At 62.2% G+C, this 23,307-nt stretch overlaps 1 protein-coding gene across 4 annotated transcripts; it reads left to right on the top strand.

Annotated features, from left to right (window-relative positions):
* The first annotated feature begins 1,476 nt into the window (after positions 1–1,476).
* On the top strand, positions 1,477–21,407 carry ARFIP2 (ARF interacting protein 2). Of its 4 annotated transcripts, XM_073327113.2 has the most exons (10): positions 2,945–3,926; positions 5,319–5,426; positions 8,096–8,204; positions 8,814–8,870; positions 13,522–13,617; positions 16,092–16,207; positions 16,974–17,195; positions 17,779–17,936; positions 18,307–18,481; positions 20,014–21,407. In XM_073327113.2, the coding sequence occupies exons 1-10, from the start codon at positions 3,897–3,899 to the stop codon at positions 20,167–20,169; spliced, it is 1,227 nt and encodes a 408-aa protein (XP_073183214.1). In that variant the 5' UTR covers positions 2,945–3,896; the 3' UTR covers positions 20,170–21,407. The 4 variants fall into 4 exon arrangements, with proteins under 4 accessions (XP_073183211.1, XP_073183214.1, XP_073183210.1 ...); XM_073327110.2 differs by lacking the exons at positions 2,945–3,926; positions 13,522–13,617 and adding an exon at positions 1,477–1,603; XM_073327109.2 differs by lacking the exon at positions 13,522–13,617 and having other exon boundaries at positions 2,947–3,926.
* The last annotated feature ends 1,900 nt before the right edge of the window (positions 21,408–23,307 follow it).

The following is a 23,307-nucleotide window of genomic DNA, read 5'->3' on the forward strand; positions in this document are numbered from 1 at the left end:
ACGCGCTATCTCAGAGTTGCAGGGGTCAGTTCTTGACCCTATACTATTTAACATCTGTGCCAATCACCTAGAAGAAAACAAAATTGTCACAGATAAACTTTGCAGGGAAAACAAAGACTGGGGGAGTGGTGAACAATGCAGCAGACAGGTCCCTGATACACAGCGGGCTCCATCGCTTGGGAGCTTAGCCAGCAAGCAATATGCAGTAACACAGCTAAACGTGGCTGTGTGCATCTGGGAACAGCAAATGTCAGCCACGCAGACAGGCTGGGGACTGGGCCCCGGGAAGCAGCAACCCAGAAAGAGATTGGGGGTTGGGCGGGTGGATAACGATCAGAACATGAGCTCCCAGCGACCATACCTCCCGTTTTGGCCTGGACAGCCCCTTTTTTAAGCCCTGTCCTGGCCATCCCGATGTTTTTTGGCAGAAGTGGGTATTTGTCCTGTTTGCTGCTGACTTGATCAGCTGGCAAGAGCAAACTGGACAAATGCCCTTTTGTCAAAAGAGTGTGGTGTGGTGGAATATGGGGGGGGGTGAGTGGCGATGCCAGCCCAGTGCAGGGCGGGAAGGCAGCGTTCCAGCGACTCTGGGCTCCTGGGGGGACGAGGGCATGGGCAAACGGCTTGGGCCAGACCACTGTGGTGTCCCTTTTTCCCTTTGGGAAATATGGTCCCGCTAAGCAGTGAGGTGACTCGGTCTGTATGCGTGGCCGCAGCAGGATCCTGGGATTCTCCAGCCTGCCATGTCGGAGCAGCGCAGCGGGGCGTGAGAAAAGCCCCACAAAGCGCCCCCCCACCCCCGGGGCGAGGGCCCCCAGCTCCTTGGCCAGCAGCTCAGTGCCCAGCCCCCCCCCCCGCTTCCAAGCGTCCCCCAGCCTCCCCCGAGCCTCCCCCGCTGTCTCGCCCAGCCTCCCGAGCTGTCAGCCTCCCCCACGCCTCCAAGCGTCCCCCAGCCTCCCCCGCCGGCCCCGAGCCTCCCCCCTCGTCTCCCCCGCCGGCCCCGAGCCTCCCCCCTCGTCTCCCCCGCCGGCCCCGAGCCTCCCCCCTCGTCTCCCCCGCCGGCCCCGAGCCTCCCCCCTCGTCTCCCCCGCCGGCCCCGAGCCTCCCCCCTCGTCTCCCCCGCCGGCCCCGAGCCTCCCCCCTCGTCTCCCCCGCCGGCCCCGAGCCTCCCCCAGCCAGCCTCCCCCCTCCTCCCGAGCCTCCCCCGCCGTCACATCCGCCCCCCACTGTCCCCCCCACCCGCTCCCAGCGCCCCGCCCCCCACTGTCCCCCCCGCCCCCACTCACGCTGCGAAGCTGCTGCTGCTCCCCCGTCGCCTCCATCCCTAGGGCACGTGACCTGCCCCGACGCTTTGCAGAGGTCACGTGACTCACTTCTCCGCCAGACCCGGCCTGGTTTCAGACGTCACTTCCGTCCTAGCGGTTAGAACTGTTTCCGGGGTCAGGTGTCACATCCTTGCCTGCAGCGGCTTCCGCTCCTTTATGGTGAAGCCGTCACTTCCGTTCCCCCCGCGGCGCTGCCCGGCTCCCGGCGCGGCTTCCGGTCTGTCCCCCGAGCGGACCCAGAGCCTCCCGCGCTGGGGACCCGGCAGCGGCCGGAGCAGGTGGGGGGGGCCGGGGAAGGGGGTCACGCGGGGCCCGTGGTGGTGGGGGGGCCGGGGAAGGGGGTCACGCGGGGCCCGTGGGGCCGGGGAAGGGGGTCACGCGGGGCCCGTGGTGGGGGGGCCGGGGAAGGGGGTCACGCGGGGCCCGTGCTGGGGGGGGTCACGCGGGGCCCGTGGTGGGGGGGGGCCGGGGGAAGGGGGGTCACGCGGGGCCCGTGCTGGGGGGGGTCACGCGGGGCCTGTGGGGGGGGGGCCGGGGAAGGGGGTCACGCGGGGCCCGTGGTGGGGGGGGGGGCCGGGGAAGGGGTCACGCGGGGCCCGTGGTGGGGTGGGGGGCCGGGGAAGGGGAAGGGGGTCACGCGGGGCCCGTGGTGGGGGTGGGGGGCCGGGGAAGGGGAAGGGGGTCACGCGGGGGCCCGTGGTGGGGTGGGGGGGCCGGGGAAGGGGGTCACGCGGGGCCCGTGGTGGGGGGGGGCCGGGGAAGGGGGTCAGCGCGGGGCCCGTGGTGGGGGGGGGGTCCGGGGAAGGGGGTCACGCGGGGCCCGTGCTGGGAGGGGGTCCGGGGAAGGGGGTCACGCGGGGCCCGTGGGGCCGGGGAAGGGGGTCACGCGGGGCCCGTGGTGGGAGGGGGTCCGGGGAAGGGGGTCACGCGGGGCCCGTGGGGCCGGGGAAGGGGGTCACGCGGGGCCCGTGGTGGGGGGGCCGGGGAAGGGGGTCACGCGGGGCCCGTGCTGGGGGGGGTCACGCGGGGCCCGTGGTGGTGGTGGGGCCGGGGAAGGGGGTCACGCGGGGCCCGTGGTGGTGGTGGGGCCGGGGAAGGGGGTCACGCGGGGCCCGTGGTGGGGTGGGGGGCCGGGGGAAGGGGGTCACGCGGGGCCCGGGGTGGGGGCCGGGGAAGGGGAAGGGGGTCACGCGGGGCCCGTGGTGGGGGGGGGCCGGGGGAAGGGGGTCACGCGGGCCGTGCTGGGGTGGGCTGGAAGGGGGGTTCGGGGGTCATGCGGGCCGAGGAAGGGGGCCCGGGGGTCCCAGGGCTGTGCTGGGGGGGCTGGGGAAAGGGGGGTCACGCGGGGCCAGTGGGGGGGGGCCGGGGAAGGGGGTCACGCGGGGGCCAGTGGTGGGGGGGGCAGGGGAAGGGGGTCACGCGGGGCCAGTGCTGGGGGGGGGGCGGGGAAGGGGGTCGCGAGGGCCGTGCTGGGGGGGGCTGGAAGGGGGTTCAGGGGTCGTGCGGGCCGAGGAAGGGGGCGGGGGGGTCCCAGGGGCCGTGCTGGGGGGGCTGTGGAAAGGGGGGTCGCGGGGGCTGTGCTGGGGGGGCCTCACGTTTGTTTAGCGTCCCCTTATGCTGAGTGTCCCTCACCCCACCTCTGGGATTAGCAGGGGGACCTGTATGGGCAGCGCATGGCTCAGCCCCGCTGCCTGCCCCGCGCTCTGGGATGGGGGTCAGGGGAGCGCCCTGGTGGGATTGGGTTTGTCTGGAGGCCCGGCTTGGAGCCGTCCATGGCCCTGGCACGGGTGCGGTTTGTGGTAGAGAACAAGCGGCTTTGGTCCCCGGGGCCTGGTTAAATACCCCCAGGGAGCAGGCCCCCACTGGCTCTTTCTTGGGCACGGGTCTATGCCTGCCGTGCTGCTGGCTGCCGGGCTCTTGGGAGGGGGAGAGAGTTGGCTGGTTCCCATTGCTAGACCCCCCCAACCCAGTCCTGGCGGCCCTAATTCCTCCCGACCTGGAGTGGGTGTCCCAGGCCTGGGGGCCCTGTGAAGGTAACGGGAGCTGTGGGGCGGGGTGTGGCACTGCCTGCTGTGGAATGTGCACAGACCGGTCTGGGCGGGCTGGGCTCTGGCTCCTGCTGGAGCCTGCTGCCCCCGGCCCAGGTGTCTCCCCCTTGCTGCCCGCTGGCCCGCCTCCGGGCTGGGAGCTGGGGTTCATGTCGCCTGGTCTTGGGGAGGGATGGTAAGGCAGGGCTGTAACCTCCAGATTTAGTAGCTCCCTGGTCTTACGTGCAGAAGGGCTTGGTGCTGTTCCTCCTCCCTCCCCACACACACACCCCCCCCGGCCTGGTGTGGGGGCCAGCTGGGCCCAGGTTTCTGTCAAGCTGAGTGAAGTGCTCTTCTGGGGGCCCAAGAGTGCTGGGGGCGGGTCCCTCTAGCTTGGCTTTTCTGTGGCATGTGGGGCTGGGCTGCAGGGGCAGGCTCAAGGGGTCTGGTTGTGTCTTAATTTCTCCTCAAGGGGCTGCCCTGAAAGCAGGAGCCAGCTGCAGAATGACTCCTGCCCATTGCATGGAGTGAAGCAGCGCCCCCCATGAAGCAGTACTTCTGGCACAGGCTGAAGGTAGCTCCCTGCTGCAGAGCCTTGGGGACGTGGCTGTTGGCACTTGCTCCCTGGGCACTGGGCCAGGAGCTGCTCAGCTGCGAGGGCCAGGTGTGTCCTGGGGCGGCCCTGCAGCATGCCCCCCTTGTAGAGCTGCAGGTGTTGGAGAACTCAGGAGATGGTGTGAGGCAGGGAGTGAGCTGTTGCTGCCCCAAGGGGAGGGGCCACTCAGCCTGTGAAGTGGGGAAGCAGATGCTACTCCTGTAAGTGAATTGCGGGCCTCCTGTTCCACACAACCCCAACCCCCGCTCCCGGACCAAGGGAGAGTCACTGATACTGACAGGGAGCCAAGGAAATGCTTCTAAACGCAGAGCACAGTGGGCCTGTGGAACTCACTGCCAGCAGGTGCCATGGCCCAGGAGCTGAGCAGGAGCCAGGACGGTCCCAGCATCTCTGTGGAAGATGAGCCCCAGCTTTACATCAGGGAAGGGGTACACAGGGGAGACCTTTGGGGATGGGGGTGTTCAGGCCAACTCTCAGGTGAGCTCCCCCCAGGAAGGTGGATCTGGGTGAGCCATCGTTTCTTGAGAGTGGAGAGCCGAGTGCTTGGGCAGGACACAACCCTGGGGAACAGGCTGGGGACAAGGGGAGCTGTGCTGTCTCTGGTGGTAAGGCAGCCACCCTCTGGGGTGAGTCACAGCCACACTGCTGCGTCTGCTAGGAGCCCAGGGTGTGTCCCTGAACCCAGTCCTCGACAGTGCAATGCTGCCTCTAGCCAGCAAGGCCTGCCGTCTCTTCTGCTCCGTGAGCCCCAGCCCCAGGGGAGGGACCGACCTGGCTTACCCATGAAGGTGCCTGTGGGCAGCGGGCAGTTGGTGATCTCTGGAAGCCAGGACATGCTGTCTTGGCAGTGCCAGCCAAGCTGCCCGTACTGCTGCCATTCTCACCGGGGCAGAGGCCTGGGGGGTGCCCAGGGGGCTGGCTCTGTCACCTCAGCACCTGAGGCAGCCTCAGCTGGGGTGGGCAACAGCCAGCCCCGGGGTGGGGGAGCTGCGGGGGCTGGAACACCTGGGCAGCGCCTGGAGGCCCCGTGGTGCTGTGTCGCTGCCCCTGCCTGCGCCTAAAGCAACGTCGCCCTCTGCCCTGGCCTGTTCTCTGTGTGTGCTTGCAGGGCCAGACCTCCTGTGGGCAGACAGGATGCCCAGGGCGCTGCGGGCAGTTCTCAGGGGCCGGGATCCCAGAGGGTGGGGTAAATCTGTGTGCCGGTCTCTGCGGGTGACCATTGGGGCTGAGTCCCAGAGGAGCTCCTCGGAGAGCTGGGGGTGGCGGGTGGGCCGGGCCTGGGGAGCAGACTGCAGAGAGCAAGGCTGGGACCAAGCCTGCTGGCCTCTCAGCCTCGCCCTGTCCCTGCAGATCCTGACCATGACGGATGGGCTCATGAGCAAAGCTGCCACCATGGAGATCCCCATCAACGGAGCCGGGGACACAGGGAGCCTGCCGGAGGATGATGGCCTGGAGCAGGTATGTGGGCTGGGTGAGATGGGCATGTCGGGCTAGAGGGGTGTGTCGTGGGAAGGGGCGGCGAGGCGCAGGTCTAGAGGGGCGTGTCGGGGGGAGGGGAGGCCCCAGCTAGAGGGGCGTGTCGGGGGAGGGGCGGCCCTGGGCTAGAGGGGCGTGTCGGGGGGGAGGGGCGGTGAGGCCCCGGGCTAGAGGGGCGTGTGGTGGGATGGGAGGTGTGATGGAGTTACAGGTCCAATGCTCTGGGACTGCTCGGTATGAAGTCAGCCAAGACTCTAGGTAGTGTGACTCCCCTCGGGGCTGTCTGGGGCAAGAATCCTCTTTGGCTATGGCCTTCCTGGTCTGACCTCAGAGCATTCAGCCCCCTGTTCACACCGTGCACCTCCCATTTGCGGGTCCACCTGGACGGGACCCCGGGGAAGCCAGAGGGTCCTGTACCCCAACTCCGCAGTCAGACGTGACTCTCAGCCAGCCAGTAAAACAGAAGATTTATTAGGAGACAGGAACACAGTATAGAGCAGAGCTTGTTAGAACAGAAATTAGTGACTTTCAGCACAGTCCATTTTCGGGAGACCCTGGGCCAGACGTCCTGGACTCCCCATCTCCGAGTCCCCCACAGCAGAAGACCACCCAGCTTCCAGCGACCTGGCCTCTGACATCCTTGTAGCTCTTCCTCCTGGTCTTTGTCTCCTTTCCCGGACAAAGTGTCACCTGGTTGCATCCCCCTCCTGGTTCTCAGGTTACTAAGGGCATCCTGCCATCGCTATCTGCAGGCAACTGGAGAAGCCTCACCGCCCCTGGGATCTCAGCAAAATTCACACCCTTATCCCCACCACCTCGACATTGGTGCAGAAAAAAGGGAAACTGAGACAACACATAGTATTAATTCAAAACAGTAAAACTCTGTCACAGAGTCACCAGGGCGATGCTCTGGAACTGCTCCCTACGAAGCCAGGCAGGATACTGAGGGAGCCTCCTCTCTCAGAGCAGGACTGTCTCCAGGGGGAGAAGCTTCCACCTTCCTGGGTCTGACCTCGGAGCATTCAGCATCCCCTTCCACACCGTGCGCTTCCCGCAGCGAGTCCGCCCAGGCGGGGTCCTGGGGAAGTGAGAGGGTCCTGCACCCCAACTCCGCAGTCAGACATGACTCTCAGCCAGCCAGGAACACAGACTGTTTATTAGGTGACAGGAACACAGCATAGGGCAGAACTTGTTGGTCCAGAAATCAGTGACTTTCAGCACAGTCCATCTTGGGAGTCCTGGGCCAGACACCCTGGATTCCCTGGTCCAGTCCCCCCATGCAGGCCTCCAGCCACCCAGTCTGACATCCCCCTGTTCTCCTCTGTCTCTTTGTCTCGCTTCCTGGGCAAAAGGTGTCACCTGGTCGCATCCCCCCTCTGGGGTCTCTGGTCACACAGGTGCAAACAGCTGGGCAGCCTCACCTGCCTTGAGGGCCTCAGCAAAATCACACCCACAATTCCTGAATTATTGATGCAGTACAACAGGGAAACTGAGGCGCACACAGTATAAGTATAGGACAGTAAGAGTCATGTGCATCCTAACAAGATGAATAAAACCCCACTTCGTCACAGACTCACATAAGTGAGTACAACATAGCAAAGGAAAACCCCACTTTGTTACAGGGGGCACCGGGCTAGGAGATGGGAAGGTACTGGGCTAGAAGGGATGTGTGGCCGGGAGGGGAGGCGCTGGAATAGAGGGCTGTGTTGGGAGGGGAGGCGCCGGGCTAGGGGGGACGTGTCGGGGGGAGGGGAGGAGCCGGGCTAGGGGGGACTGTGTCGGGGGGAGGGGAGGCAGTGTGTATTGGGCTCTAAGGACCCACAGAGCTCCCTCCAAGGCTGGGCCTTCGGCACCAGCGACCCGTCTTTCTCCATGGCTCCCTACAGCGAATCCAGCCCAGCCCAGCCCTGGTGGGTACTGGCCCCGTCAGGGTGCAGTGCTCCCTGGGAGTCTTTGCAGCGAGGCCTTTGCAAAACAAAGTTACCATTTGTTAATTACTGGCTACAGAATCTGAGTGCCCTTGGCTAGCACAGAGGACAAAGGTTAAGCCAGGGCAATGAAAGCTGTTATCTATTCTGGCTCTCAAGAAGAGCTCTGTGGATCCTCTGAGAAAGCTTCTCTCTAACCATGAGAAGTTGGCCCAATGAGCGGTCTTACATCGCCCGTCTTATCTCCGTCAGTCCCAAGTGAGAGTTCACCTGCCCAGGGTGACTGCCCTGAGGGTTAGGTGCTGGCTGCTGGAAGTGGTTTGGGGGAGAGGAGGCATCCGATGAAGTGAGCCATAGCTCACAAAACCTTATGCTCAAATAAATTTGTTAGTCTCTAAGGTGCCACAAGTCCTCCTTTTGTTTTTACGGATACAGACTAACACGGCTGCTACACTGAAACCTGTTTTGTCTCTGGATCTTCTGTCGATCTGGGTCAGTGTCAGCCAGTTCTTCAATGGCCAGTCATGCCCCCCAGACAGCGAGGTGCCACCCCTGTTGCACCCTGGCTAGCCATGAAGGTACAGAGGGAAACGGACATACCAGGGATCCCCCCTTCCTCCTAGGTTGGCTGGGTGCAGCAGGGCCAGGCTGCCCTTGGGGGCTGACTCCCAATTCCAGGGGCCGGTCTGAGCCCAGAGCGGACTCTGCTCTTGTCCGTTTCAGGACCTGCAGCAGGTGATGGTGTCGGGGCCCAACCTGAACGAGACCAGCATTGTGTCGGGGGGCTACGGGGGCACCGCCGAGGGGATTATCCCCACCAGCACTGTCAAAGGTAAGGGGCCCTGGGGTGGGTCTTCCCCTGCTGGTCCTCTCTGAGGCATCCCTGGGCCTGGTGCCTCTGCAGGGGCACTGCCAGCTACAGTCTGTCAGGCAAAGGGCTCTGTAGAGTGAGAGGTGGGCTGCCCCAAAGTCTGGGGCAGTAGCGGGCCCCCAGGGGCTCTAGAGGGCAACGGTGTACGGAAAGACACAGCTCTGCTGTGGGGCACAGCACCCCCACTGGCCACCTAGTGCATTGCAGAGGAGGGGCACTAGCTTTAGCTATTCTGTTGTCTGCTTCCCTGCCAGGCTGTGGAGGCCAGGGTAGCCAGACTGGGGAGCCCCTAACCCAGCCCTGCCCCCAGGGTGACCTAGGAGAAGAGAGCAGCTGAGACCCAGCACCAAGCCCTGCCTGGCCCTGAGGACTCCGCTGGCTGGGAGAGTGGGTGCAGAGCTGCTGCCCCTCCCCAGCGGGTGGGAGGCTAGCTAGGAACCCAGCAGGCAGCTCCCGGGGCAGAGGATCTGGAATGGCACATTGGGCCCCAGCCTGGGAGGCCAGGCCCTGCTGGGTGGGGGCACCTGGGGTGTTTGCCCCTCTCCGACCCTGTTGTGTGGTTCTGTCTAGGCCCTGCGGTGCAGTATAACACCTCCTTCCCGGGACTGCGGCTCCTTCATGCACAAGGTGGCTCCCGTTTACCTCCTCGGGGCTTCACTAACTGGCCCGTGCAGGAACTGCTCTCCTGGTAGCCTGGCCTGGGGCTATCAGAGGGCCCGTGGGCCCTGCGGGGACAGGGGGGCTGCCGGGTGTCAGAGTCCCTGGGTGATGCTCTGGAACGGCTCCCTATGAAGCCAGTCAGGACTCTGGTGAAGTCTCCTCTTTGTGAGCAGCCTGTCTCCAGGGCAAGAAGCTCACCCAGCTTCCACCTTTCTGGGTCTGACCTCAGAGCATTCAGCATCCTCTGCCCCTCCATGCACTTCCCACAGCGAGTCCGCCCAGGCAGGGTCCTGCCCCCCAACTTCACAGTCAGACGTGACTCTTAGCCAGCTGGGAAAACAGAGGGTTTATTAGATGACAGGAACATGGTCTAAACCAGAGCTTGTAGGTGCAGAGAACAGGACCCCTCAGCTGGGTCCATTTTGGGGGGCAGTGAGCCAGACAACCACATCTGCACTTCACTCCTCCTCCTCATCCCCAGCCAGCCCCAAACTGACTCCTACTCCAGCCCCTCCTCCTCTGGGCTTTGTCCTGTCACCGGATTCCTTTGTTCTCCAACCCTTTAGCTCTCACCTTGCAGGGGGGAAGGGCCCAGGCCATCAGTTGCCAGGAGGCAGAGTGTCGGCCATTTATGTACCCTGGCCCTTTGCTCTGCAACAATTACACCCCCTTATCCCACCACCTAGAGACTTAAGAAATGCCGAGGGGAAACTGAGGCACCCCTACAGTATTCAGAGGAGAGATTAAGAGCAGTCCCACTTCGTCACAACGAACTGCTAATCCATCTGCTCCCTCCACCTGCTTCACACCTGTACTGACTGATGGAGAGGCCTGGCTGGAGTCTCCCCTCACTAATGCTTCCTGGCCTCTGCTGGACACTGAACCCCACTGGGTCAGGATCAAAGGCGGAGGCCACAGGCCACTCCCACCTCCTTCTCTGTGGGGTCTAGCGCTGGGAGCAGGGGCTGGGCATCGCTGCTGTGGCTCGTTGGAGGAGTCGGGCGGGAGGGGAGCGCTGCTGTGTGCTCCTCGCGCATGTGAATACTGGTGTCAGCAGGGTTGGGTGGGTGGGCGTGCGCGCAAGGCACCCTCAGGGCACTAGCTCATCGGGAACACCCTGCCTTGTTCCAGTGCAGGCCTGGCTGCATGGCTATGGCCACCGGCCAGCACAGGAGGGAGAGTGCTGTCTCCGGGCTGGTAGAGTAACTTAGTGACGCAAGGTAAAGCCGGACCCTGGAAAGTGAGATAATGCCAGTGTCCTGTCCCGCGGGCAGAGCCCCACCGTGGTCCCATGGGGAGAGGGGTTGGCATCCCACCCTCTGGACAGGTCCTCTCCATAGTCCCATGCAGGGAGAGGCCAGCATGTCCCCAAGGCGCACATCTCCACCATGGTCCCGTGGGGTGGGGGAAAGAACCTGCCGGCTCATGTTCTGGCATCTGTCACACCTGGGATCTCGACCAGGGCCAGTGTCCAGATGCTGGTAGCCAAGACCCGGCTGTATCCCCCAGCCTGGCCTCTGTTCTGTGGCACGGGCGTCAGGGCTGCCCTGTCCCATGAGGCTCCTGCCCTGTGGAGGAAGGCAGCCCAGTCATGGGGCCACTGGCTTCACCCTTGGAGCCCTTTCGGTCAGAGACAGGGTGGTGAAGAGGCTGCATTGGCAGAGTCCCGGCAGGTAGCCTGTGGCTAACAGCCAGGTGTGTCAGTGGCCAACTGTGTCACTGCATGGCTTCTCTTGGCCTGGAGTGAGAATGAGAGAAATCTATAAATTCTGCCTGGGGCTGTGCAGGAGGAGGGAGATTGGGGCTTCTGTTCGGCCCCACAGCACAGGGACGGGGGGCAGTCAATGGCATGGAAAGGTGCGAAAAGGGAGACTTTGTCACACAGTGTAATTAGCCTGTGGAACTCTCTGCCACAGGATGTCACTGAGGCCAAGGGCTTAGCAAGATTCAGGGAGGGCCTGGCCATTCTGTATCACGGTTGGAAGGGACCTCAGGAGGTCATCTAGTTCCACCCCCTGCTCAAAGCAGGACCGATCCCCAACTAAATCATCCCAGCCAGGGCTTTTTCAAGCCTGACCTTAAAAACCTCTAAGGAAGGAGATTCCACCACCTCCCTAGGTAATGCATTCCAGTGTTTCACCACCCTCCTAGTGAAAAAGGTTTTCCTAATATCCAACTTAAACCTCCCCCACTGCAACATGAGACCATTACTCCTTGTTCTGTCATCTGCTACCACTGAGAATAGTCTAGAACCATCCTCTCTGGAACCCCCCTTCAGGTAGTTGAAAGCAGCTATCAAATCCCCCCTCATTCTTCTCTTCCGTAGACTAAACAATCCCAGTTCCCTCAGTCTCTCCTCATAAGTCATGTGTTCCAGTCCCCTAATCATTTTTATTGCCCTCCGCTGGACTCTTTCCAATTTTTCCACATCTTTCCTGGAGTGTGGGGCCCAAAACTGGACACAGTACTCCAGATGAGGCCTCACCAATGTTGAATAGAGGGGAACGATCACATCCCTCGATCTGTTGGCAATGCCCCTACTTACACATCCCAAAATGCCATTGGCCTTCTTGGCAACAAGGGCACACTGTTGTCTCATATCCAGCTTCTCGTCCACTGTCACCCCTAGGTCCTTTTCTGCAGAACTGCTGCCCAGCCATTCGGTCCTTACTCTGTAGCGGTGCATGGGATTCTTCCGTCCTAAGTGCAGGACTCTGCACTTGTCCTTATTGAACCTCGTCAGATTTCTTTTGGCCCAATCCTCTAATTTGTGTAGGTCCCTTTGTATCCTATCCCTACCCTCCAACCTATATACCTCTCCTCCCAGTTTAGTGTCATCTGCAGACTTGCTGAGGGTGCAATCCAAACCATCCTCCAGATCATTTATGAAGATATTGAACAAAACGGGCCCCAGGACCGACCCCTGGGGCACTCCACTTGATACCGGCTGCCAACTAGACATGGAGCCGTTGATCACAACCCCTTGGTAGCCAGCTTTCTATCCACCTAGTGCATTCATCCAGCCCATACTTCTTTAACTTGCTGGCAAGAATACTGTGGGAGACCGTGTCAAAAGCTTTGCTAAAGTCAAGGAACAACACGTCCACTGCGTTCCCTTCATCCACAGAGCCAGTTATCTTGTCATAGAAGGCAATTAGATTAGTCAGGCATGACTTGCCCTTGGTGAATCCATGCTGACTGTTCCTGATCACTTTCCTCTCCTCTAAGTGCTTCAGAATGGATTCCTCGAGGACCTGCTCCATGATTTTTCCAGGGACTGTGGTGATGCTGACTGGCCTGTAGTTCCCAGGATCCTCCTCCTTCCCTTTTTTAAAGATGGGCACTACATTAGCCTTTTTCCAGTCGTCCAGGACTTCCCCCGATCGCCAGGAGTTTTCAAAGATAGTGGCCAATGGCTCTGCAATCACATCCGCCAACTCCTTTAGCACTCTCGGATGCAACGCGTCCGGCCCCATGGACTTGTGTACGTCCAGCTTTTCTAAATAGTCCCGAACCACTTCTTTCTCCACAGAGGGCTGGTCACCTCCTCCCCATGCTGTGCTGCCCAGTGCAGCAGTCTGGGAGCTGACCTTGTTCGTGAAGACAGAGGCAAAAAAAGCATTGAGTACATTAGCTTTTTCCACATCCTCTGTCACTTGGTTGCCTCCCTCATTCAGTGAGGGTCCCACACTTTCCTTGGCTTTCTTCTTGTTGCCAACATACCTGAAGAAACCCTTCTTGTTACTCTTAACATCTCTTGCTAGCTGCAACTTCAGGTGTGATTTTCACCTGATTTCACTCCTGCAAGCCTGAGCAATATTTTTATACTCTTCCCTTGTCATTTGTCCAATCTTCCACTTCTTGTAAGCTTCTTTTTTGTATTTAAGATCAGCAAGGATTTCACTGTTAAGCCAAGCTGGTCGCCTGCCATATTTGCTATTCTTTCTACACATCGGGATGGTTTGTCCCTGCAACCTCAATAAGGATTCTTTAAAATACAGCCAGCTCTCCTGGACTCCTTTCCCCCTCATGTTATTCTCCCAGGGGATCTTGCCCATCAGCTCCCTGAGGGAGTCAAAGTCTGCTTTTCTGAAATCCAGGGTCCGTATTCTGCTGCTCTCCTTTCTTCCTTGTGTCAGGATCCTGAACTTGACAATCTCATGGTCACTGCCTCCCAGGTTCCCATCCACTTTAGCTTCCCCTACTAATTCTTTCCCGGTTTGTGAGCAGCAGGTCAAGAAGAGCTCTGCCCCAGTTGGTTCCTCCAGCACTTGCACCAGGAAATTGTTCCCTACATTTTCCAAAAACTTCCTGGATTGTCTGTGCATCGCTGTATTGCTCTCCCAGCAGATATCAGGGTGATTGAAGTCTCCCATGAGAACCAGGACCTGCGATCTAGTAACTTCCGTGAGTTGCTGGAAGAAAGCCTCGTCCACCTCATCCCCCTGGTCCGATGGTCTATAGTAGACTCCCACCACGACATCACCCTAGTTGCTCACACTTCTAAACTTAATCCAGAGACTCTCAGGTTTTTCTGCAGTTTCATACTTGAGCTCTGAGCAGTCATACTGCTCCTCATTTGGCACTGCCCTGCCTGGCCCATCCCCTACCTTTCCAGGCTCCTTTGTCACGTCTCTTTCCTCCCGCGGACCAGCCATCTCACCCAGTAAATCTGCTGCCAGCCAGATTGCCAGCCAGGCAGATGCATCAGCAGGTCCCCTCCTTGACGCCTCATGGACTCCCTGCCCCAGGCCAGAGGGTGCCTTCCAGTATCTGCAGGGGAATCCATCCTCTCCCAAAGGATTAGCCCCAGTGACTGCCCTGGGGAGCTGCCCCTGCCCTGCTGTGGTGTAGGGTTGAGGCCCCCCGCTCTTGCTGGCATTGCAGGGCAGCCTGGAGGGGCACAGGCAAGGGGCCTCATGAGGCTGCAGGGGCACCGTGGCCTGGTGAATATCACCCCTGAGTGATGCTGGCCCCAGCCGAGCCCCCACTGCTGTTGTCCAGGCCCTGCCGCTGCTCATCTGCTGGGGCCACCCCTGCATGGCGGAGAGGGCGAGCTTGGCAGCGCCCACCCAGAGAGGGCTCGCAGTGCCAGCTGGCTTGGAAACCATGGGACAACAGCATAACAAGTGCGTCGGGGTCAGTGGGGTCGCCCGGGGGGGGGGTGCGTGTGCACTGCGGCCAGTGGGGCTATCCCCGGGGGGGGTGTACGTGCGTCGGGGAGGGGCATACGTGCACCTGGGCCAGGGGGCTGCCACCAGGGGGGAGGGGGGAAGTGTGTACGTGCGTCGGGGGAGGATGAGGGAGGGGCGTACATGCACCTGGGTTGGTGGGGCTGTGGCGGGGGGAGGGGGGAAGTGTGTACGTGCACTGGGGGAGGATGGGGGAGGGGCATACGTGCACCTGGGCCAGGGGGCTGCCACCAGGGGGGAGGGGGGAAGTGTGTACGTGCGATGGGGGAGGGGCGTACGTGCACCTGGGTTGGTGGGGCTGTGGCAGGGGGAGGGGGGAAGTGTGTATGTGCACCGGGGGGGGGGGGGGAAGGATGGGGGAGGGGCATACGTGCACCTGGGCCAGGGGGCTGCCACCAGGGGAGGGGGGAAGTGTGTACGTGCATCGGGGGGAGGATGGGGGAGGGGCGTACGTGCACCTGGGCCAGGGGGCTGCCACCAGGGGGGAGGGGGGAAGTGTGTACATGCGCCGGGGGAGGGGCGTACGTGCACCTGGGCTGGTGGGGCTGTGGCGGGGGGAGGGGGGAAGTGTGTACGTGTGTCGGGGGAGGATGGGGGAGGGGCGTACGTGCACCTGGGCCAGGGGGCTGTGGTGGGGGGAGGGGCGTACGTGCACCTGGGCCAGGGGGCTGTGGCGGGGGGGAGGGGGGCGTGCGTGCACTGGGGCCACCCAGGAAAGGGGACTCGCCCTGGGGCCACTTGAATAACCTGTGTGCGCGCTGAGGCCATCAGGTGCAGCGGGGATGGGTGTGCTCTGAGGCCGGGGCTGACGTGGAGGGGTGCACTGCTGCCGGGGGAGCCCTATGGGCACCCAGTGGGTCACTGTTTGGAGTTTTCCCTGCCAGCCAGTGGACTGTGAAGTGTGTCACGAAGTCCCCGGGCGATGCTCTGGAACTGCTCCCTACGAAGCCAGGCAGGACTCTGGGGGACCCTCCTCTCTGGGAGCAGCCTGTCTTCAGGGCAAACAGCTCACACAGCTTCCACCTTCCTGGGCCTGACCTCGGAGCATTCAGCCTCCTCTGCCCCTCCGTGCACTTCCCACAGCGAGTCCGCCCAAGGAGGGTACTGGGGGGGCCAGAGGGTCCTGCACCCCAACTCTGCAGTCAGACGTGACTCTCAGCCGCCGGGAAAACAGAAGGTTTATTAGGCAACAGGAACATGGTCTAAAACAGAGCTTGTAGGTGCAGAGACCAGGACCCCCCAGCCGGGTCCATCTTGGGGGATAGGGAGGCCAGAGCCCCATCTGGGCCTCTCTCCATTTCTCCAGCCAGCTCCAAACTGAAATGCTCCCGCCCCTCCTCTGGCCTTTGTCTCTCTCCCAGGCCAGGAGGCCACCTGATCCCTTTGTTCTCCATCCCCTTCAGTTGGCACCTTTCAGAGGAGGGGCCCAGGCCATCAGTGGCCAGGAGACAGGGTGTCGGCCATTCTCTGTGCACACAGCAACCCCTCTAGGGCTCTGCAACAATCACCCCCCTTATCCCACCAGCTAGATACTTCAGAACTGTCTAGGGGAAATTGAGGCACCCACCCAGTATTCAGAGAAAACATTAAGAACATTCCCACTTTGTCACAAAGTGGTTTTGCCCGACAGCACGGTTCTCAAATCCCCTACCTCCGGGAGCTGGGGCTTTCGGCAAACCTAGCATTGTTTGGCTGGAGACAAACCCAGAAGAGTTGGTGGCACCGGGTCCCCAGCCCTCCTACTGGTGGGGCACCAGCACCGCCTTCCCTGTGCTGCTGAGGGGGCCAGTGTGCCGGGAAGCTCAGCCTAGCCGTGGGAAGTGGGTCTCAGGGCCTGGGAGGGGGCCTCTAGAGCAGGGCAGTGCCTGGCAGCTGCCCCCAGGGACAGTGACTAGGCTTTGGAGGAGTTGCTACCCCACATCCTAGCCATGGGCCTGAAGCAAGGCCTCGGTGCAGGGGGGTCTCACTGCCCTGTCCTGGGCTCCGTGTGTTCCAGGCTCTGGGCTGCACCCACCCCACCCCAGCTCCTTGGCGACAGGAGACGAGGCCGCCCGGGGCATCGCTGTGGAGAAGTTTGATATTGTCAAGAAATGGGGCATCAACACATACAAGGTGAGTCTCTTGTCTTGGGCCATGGGGGAGGGAATGGGCAGTCCTGTTGGGGGAGGGGCTGCGCTGCCTGGGGGGGAGGGACCCGCTGTCCCATGGGGCAGCTGGGAGGGGGAATGGGCTGCTGGGGGCAGGAGAGAGGCTGACTGTCCCTTGAAGCAGGGGCAGGGGTGTCTGCGATTGGGCTGCCCATGAGGCTGGGACTGGCTGGGGGGAGAACCTGAGGGAACTGGGGCTATTTAGTCTGCAGAAGAGAGGAGTGAGGGCGGGGGGGTTGATAGCTGCTTTCAACTACCAGAAAGGGGGTTCCAAACAGGATGGATCTGGACTGTTCTCAATGGTAGCAGATGACAGAACGAGGAGTAATGGTCTCAAGTTGCAGTGGGGGAGGTCTAGGTTGGATATTAGGAAACACTATTTCACTAGGAGGGTGGTGAAGCACTGGGATGGGTTCCCTAGGGCGGTGGTGGAATCTCCTTCCTTGGAGGTTTTTAAGGCCCGGCTTGACCAAGCCCTGGCTGGGATGATGTAGTCGGGGGTGGGTCCTGCTTTGAGCAGGGGGTGGGACTAGACACCTCCTGAGGTCCCTTCCCACCCTGATAGTCTGTGGTTTTATGCCTGGTGTCCCATGGGGCCAGGGAGGGCGCTGGAGTACGAACGTCCCTCCTAAACATTCAGTGGGGGCTTGTTGGAGCTGCCCCTTGTGGACCCACCCCCGGGGCAGCTCTTGCCCCGGAGCCGGGCCCCCTTGACCCGTGCCCTCCCGCAGTGCACCAAGCAGCTGATCTCGGAGCGCTTCGGCCGGGGCTCGCGCACGGTGGACCTGGAGCTGGAGACGCAGATCGAGCTGCTGCGCGACACAAAGCGCAAGTACGAGTGCGTGCTGCAGCTGGGGCGGGCGCTGACCCACCACTTTTACAGCCTGGTGCAGACGCAGCGCGCCCTGGGCGACGCCTTCTCCGACCTGAGCCAGAAATCCCCCGAGCTGCAGGTACGAGCCCGGGCGGGGCTGGCTGGCTGGGGCGGGGCGGGGCGAGGCGAGGGCCGGCCGGCTGGCTGGGGCGGGGCCTGGGCGAGGGCCGGCCGGCCGGCCGGCTGGCTGGGGTGGGGCGGGATGGGGCCCAGGTGAGGGCTGGCTGGCTGGGGTGTGGCGGGGCCCAGGGCGAGGGCCGTCTGGCTCTGGCCGGGCGGGATGGGGCCCAGGTGAGGGCCGGCTGGCTGGGGCAAGGCGGGACCCGGGGCAAGGGCCAGCTTGTTGGGGCGAGGCCTAGGGTGAGGGCTGGCTGGCTCTGGCGGGGCGGGATGGAGCCCGGGGCAAGGGCCGGCTGGCACCTGGCACCACCGTCACGGCCTGTGACCTTGGGTTGGGCCCTGAGCTTCCCCTTCCGTGCGAATGGGGGGCTGATAGCCCTGCCCTGCCGCACGGGGGCGGAGGGGTTGGTGCACTCAATGGGCCAGGGAAGTGCCCCAGGCTCCCAGCCCAGACCGTGGCACGGGAGGGGTGGGCTCTTTCATGGGGTGCAGGCAGGCTTCCAGGATCCTGGGGGCCCTGACCCGCCCCGTCCCCACCCCAGGAGGAGTTTGGCTGTAACGCAGAGACGCAGAAGTTGTTGTGTAAGAATGGAGAGACCCTGCTCGGGGCCGTCAACTTCTTCGTCTCCAGCATCAACACTCTGGTGAACAAGACTATGGAGGACACGCTCATGACTGTTAAGCAGTACGAGACGGCCAGGTGAGCGGGTGAGGGGCCCAGTCCGGGGGGTGCTGGGGGCCGGCACAGCAGGGGGAGCAATGGGTTACGGTTCCCTGTGCTCAGTTGCGGGGGGCGCTGGGGGCCAGCACAGCAGTAGGCGTGAGGTGGGCCGGAGCGATGGGTTACGGTTTCCCGTGCTCGGTAGAGGGGCGGGGGGGGGGTCCTGCGGGGTGCTGGGGGCTGGCACAGTGGGGGCAGTGATGGATTACGGTTTCCCGCGCTCAGTAGAGGGTGGGTGGGGGGTCCCAGGGGGCGCTGAGGCCTGGCACAGCGGCGGCAGCAATGGGTTACCCCGTGCTCGGTAGAGGGCCCCTGGGGGAAGCATGGCTCTGACCCCACCTCCGTGCAGGCTGGAGTACGACGCCTACCGCACAGACCTGGAGGAGCTGAGCATGGGCCCGCGGGACACCAGCACCCTGTGCCGCCTCGACGCCGCCCAGAGCCACTTCCAGAGCCACAAGGAGAAGTACGAGAAGCTGCGGGCCGACGTGGCCATCAAGCTCAAGTTCCTGGAGGAGAACAAGGTGAGGGGCGGGGCCCGGCCGGGCCTGCTGCACGTGCCCCCCGGGGCCACGGGCTGGGCCAGCCTCCCTGCGCCAGGAGCAGGGCCAGTACCTCCAGAGCCACTCCACCCTCCCCAGTGCTGGGCTGCCTGCCCCACCGTGAGCCCCACTGCTAACAGCTCTCTGGGTCACCGGTGCAGGGATGTTGGTGACCCCGACCCCCTCTTGTCACGGGGTCCCCAGACAATGCTCTGGAACTGCTCCCTACGGAGCCGGGCAGGACTCTGGGGAAGTCTCCTCTCTGAGAGCAGCCTGTCCCCAGGGCAAACAGCTCACACAGCTTCCACCTTCCTGTGTCTGACCTCGGAGCATTCAGCCTCCTCTGCCCCTCCGAGGGCTTCCCACAGCGAGTCCATCCCGGCGGGGTCCTGGGGAAGCCAGAGGGTCCTACCCCCCAACTCCGCAGTCAGACGGGACTCTCAGCCAGCCAGTAAAACAGACCCCTCAGTCAGATCTGTCTTGGGGGGCAGGGAGGCCAGAGCCCCATCTGGGCCTCCCTCCATTTCCCCAGCCAGCTCCAAACTGAAACTCTCCAGCCCCTCCTGTGGCCTTTGTCTCTCTCCCAGGCCAGGAGGCCACCTGATCTCTTTGTTCTTCAACACCTTCAGTTGGCACCTTTGCAGGGGAGGGGCCCAGGCCATCAGTGGCCAGGAGACAGGGTGTTGGCACTCTCAGTTGGGTCCCACCAGAACCAGCATCGTTACAGGAACACAGTGCAAAACAGAGCTTGTAGGTACAGGAAACAGGACCCCTGAATCAAGTCCATCTTGAGGTGAGGGAGGCTAGAGCCCCATCCAGGCCTCTGTCCATTTCCCCAGCCAGCTCCAAACTGCAACTCTCCAGCCCCTCCTCTGACCTTTTTCTCTTTCCCTGGGCCAGGAGGCCACCTGATCCCTTTGCTCTCCAGCCCCTTCAGTTAGCACTTCTGTGGAGGAGGGACCCAGGCCATCAGTTGCCAGGAGACAGGGCATCGGCCATTCTCTGTGCAGACACCATCCCACTGGCCCTCTAGGGCTCTGCAACAATCACACCCCCTTATCCCACCAGCTAGAGACTTAAGAAATGCCGAGGGGAAACTGAGGCACCCACACAGTATTCAGAGAGAACATTAAGAACATTCCCACTTCATCACATCTCTCCCCGTGGCGGGGCAGCACCAGGCTGGGAGGCTGGGTCAGGGGTGTTGGTAACCCCTTTGAAGTGTTGGGGGGCAGGGCCAGGCTGGGCTTCTGGGGGGTGGGCTTGGGGAGTGTTGGGGGCGGGGCCAGGGGCAGGGCTGGGAGGGTGTTGTGGGGGGCGGGGCCAGGAGCGGGGCTTGGGGGTGTTGGGGTTGGTGGGCAGGGTCAGGCTGGGTTGCTGGGGCATGGGCTTAGGGGCGTGTTGGGCCAGGGGATGGGCTCCGGGGGTGTTGGGTGGTGGGGCTAGGGGCGGGCTCAGTGGGTGTGGGGGGCGGGCTGTTCTGGGATTGATCTCTTGCTCCCCCCTCCCCCCAGATCAAGGTGATGCACAAGCAGCTGCTGCTCTTCCACAACGCTGTCTCCGCCTACTTCGCCGGCAACCAGCAGCAGCTGGTGCAGACCCTGCGGCAGTTCAACATCAAGCTCAAGACGCCGGGCGCCGAGAAGCCCTCGTGGCTGGAGGAGCAGTGAGCGGCTTGAACTCTGAGCTCTGGCCCGGGGCCAGGCTCGTGTGGGCGAGGGGGGCCCGGCTGGGGCCAGTGAGACAGGACCCCCACGGAAGCCCCAAGGCCTGGACCCCGGCTGGGTAAATGGGGTCTCTCTGCCTCGGGCAGCCCTGGGCTCTGTGCCCAGGTGGGGGCAGGAGAGGTGCCCTGAGCTGCGGCAGGGCTCCCCCATCTGCACCTCTGCCCTGCGAGTTCGGTGTGCCCAACCTGGGCTGCTCATAGGGGTGCAGTGCTTCAGTGGCCCCCCACCCAGTGCAGCTGCAGGGCAACAGGGGTCACTCATCATCCCCCAGCCACACTCCGGGGAGGCCGGTGTGTCCTGTCCCCAACAACAGGCCTCATTCCTTGCGGGGGGCCAGCGTGTCCCGTCCCCCAGCCCCCAACAGGCCTCACTCCTGGGGGGGCCAGTGTGTCCCGTCCCCCAGCCCCCCAATGGGCCTCACTCCTTGCAGGGGCAGGGGGAGTCTGTGCTGTCCCCCCAGCCCTCTTGGGAGGGGCAGCGTTTCCTTTCCCACTTCAAGGCCTTCTGGGGAGCAGGAGGGGCCAGTGTCTCCTGTCCTGCCCCTGGGGGCCTCACTCCTTACAGCACCGGGGGTGCAGCCCCCAGGCCTCAGTGTTCTCAGGGGGAAGGGTGCAGAGGGGCTGGGAGCCGGGACTCCTGGGTTCTATCCCAGCTCTGGCTTGTGATCTGGGGCCAATCCTTCCCTCCCCTTGTGTAGTTGGTCTCTGGCATTTCCGGAGGCGGGGGAATCAGCTGCTTTCATTACTTCCTCCCCCCTCGGACACACACACTACAGCCCCTTTTTCCCCTGCACTGGGGCAGCGGGGGTCTGGGGGCTGCCCTGCCCCTGGGCTCTAGCCCCCTCCCCCACTGTGGGGCAGGGGGACAGGTTGGGCTTGGCACACTCCTGCTGGCTGCAGCCTTTCCATTTGCACAGAGCCAGCCTCCTGTGGCCAATGCTGGCCACTCCAGCAGCACTGGGCTCCTCCTGCTCCTCCAGCATGCGTGTGTGCGGGAAGGTAGCCAGGTCTGTCGTGTGCTGTCCACGCCGGGGCCCCTCTGCCACCAGGCCAGCGGGGCGCTGTGGCCCTTTCTCCTCTGCCAGGGGAGAAGTGGTTTGGTTTTTTTTGCTAATTTAATCTCTGGTTCTACCCCAACCCTCCAACGTCTGTGAAGATTCCCGAATAAAAGGGTACGAAGTCGCCCTGTGTGTGGTGGGGCTGGGAGCTGGAGCCCTGCTGGGCATTGGGCCGGGCTGAGGATCGGACAGCGGCACACGCTGGGGGATGCTGGGCAGAGGGGAGGGGATGTCCTCCCAGTGCTTTGGTCCCCTCACAGGGGCTGTGGCAGGTGCCCCCTGACTGTCTGGGGCTCCCTCCCTCACCCAGGAGCTGCCAAGGGCTCTGCCCAGGTGTAACAATGCTGGCTTTGGTGGGACCCAACTGAGAGTGCCAATTCAGGGCAAACTGCTCAAAGCAGGGCAGCTACAGCCCACAGCTGGGGTTCCTTTGTACACCAAGGCAAACCAAACCAGCCAGATAGAGAAGACTTTGGTTTTGCCCATAAGTCAGATGTAAGTCACACAAGCCATTCCCTTAGACACTCCAGTTTCCCAGTATCACCACCAGGGCCACTTGTTATGGGGACGAATGGTTATGAAAATCAATACCACAGTGAAAGAAAAAAGGTTCTCTCGATCCCAAAGGAACAAGCCCCAGACCCAGGTCAATATACAACTCAGATCTTACCCACAAATCACGCTGTTGCCAATCCTTTCAAATCTAAAATCTAAAGGTTTATTCATAAAAGGAAAAAGATAGAGATGAGAGCTAGAATGGGTGAAATAGAATCAATGACACACAGTAACAGCGAAGTTCTTGGTTCAGGCTTGCAGCAGTGATGGAATAAGCTGCAGGTTCCAATCAAGTCTCTGGAGAACGCCCCCAGCTGGGAGGGGTCATTCAGTCCTTGGGTCAAAGCTTCGGTTTGTAGCAAAGTCCCTCCAGGGGCAAGAAGCAGGACTGAAGACAAGATGGAGATGAGACATCACCCTTTTATAGTCTCTTGCCATGTGGTCTTCGCTTTCTTTGTCCCAAGGACACGCTATCCAGCACATGGCCTGGAAACACCTCAGAGTTCTGACCCTAGGCAGGGCCCTGTACACCTTGCTGAGTCACAAGGTGTGTCTGCCTTCTTTCAATGGGTCAGTTGTGTAGCTGATGGCCCTTAATAGGCCATTAAGCAGTCTAGGCAAAGTTGACACCAACTTGTCTGGGGTATCACCCAGAAGCATAGCATAAGTTTGAAATACAGACAGTATAGAGCCAATATTCATAACTTCAACTACAAAACTGATACACATATACACATAGCATAATTATAACCAGCAGATCATAACCTTCCCGTAGACACCTCACACGACAACCTTTGCACAATATTTGCTGCACATATATAACAGTGGTTGCAACAGTGATCTACACGGTTACAGATTCTGCCAATAACGTCACACCAGGGCCTTGCCAGCCTGGGCTTGGGCAGGAGCCCCTGAGGGGCAGCTCAGGAGCAGTGCCTTGGTGGGGCAGCTCTACCCCTTGCAAGGAGAAGGGGGCTCATATGCTGGGGTGGGGCTGTCCCTCTGGGGGGTTCGTTACACTCAGCTGCCCCATCCAGGCTGGGCACTGTGCCCTGGGAAAGGACTGGGGTCATGGCTGAGCTCTCCCAGCCTGCTGCAGCTGAGCCTAGCACCGCCCTGGGCAGGGTGTTTCTAGTGGGGGCAGAGCCTCTGTATGGCATCCGTGAGCCCATTGCTAGACACCAGGGCTGCTGGCTGCCCTGTCCCATCATGGCCCCAGCTCGCCCTGCTGGATCCCCTGGTACTGGTGCCAGGCTCTGTCCACCCCGCCCACACAGCACGGTACACTGGGCTGGGGCTCCACCCAGCGCTGCAGGCCCTACGCCCGGCTTTGTTGCTGCAGGCAGAGCTTTCCCCCTGCCGGGCCCCTCGCCCCCAGGCCAGTCTGAGGCTCCATTGCTCGGAGGTCCCTGCCTCCCCCTGCTGCCCTGGCTCACCAGCGTCTTGTCCTCAGGGGCGCCGCGAAGGCT

This window comes from Lepidochelys kempii, chromosome 1 (genome assembly GCF_965140285.1).
Source record: "Lepidochelys kempii isolate rLepKem1 chromosome 1, rLepKem1.hap1, whole genome shotgun sequence".
Taxonomy (NCBI): Eukaryota; Metazoa; Chordata; order Testudines; family Cheloniidae; genus Lepidochelys; species Lepidochelys kempii.

Excerpts from the sequence above, each read along its gene's own strand:
- ARFIP2 (XM_073327113.2), top strand. The coding sequence starts at position 3,897 with ATGAAGCAGTACTTCTGGCACAGGCTGAAG. Across the intron at positions 3,927-5,318 it reads ACTTCTGGCACAGGCTGAAG|ATCCTGACCATGACGGATGG; the intron begins GTAGCTCCCTGC and ends CTGTCCCTGCAG. Across the intron at positions 5,427-8,095 it reads AGGATGATGGCCTGGAGCAG|GACCTGCAGCAGGTGATGGT; the intron begins GTATGTGGGCTG and ends TGTCCGTTTCAG.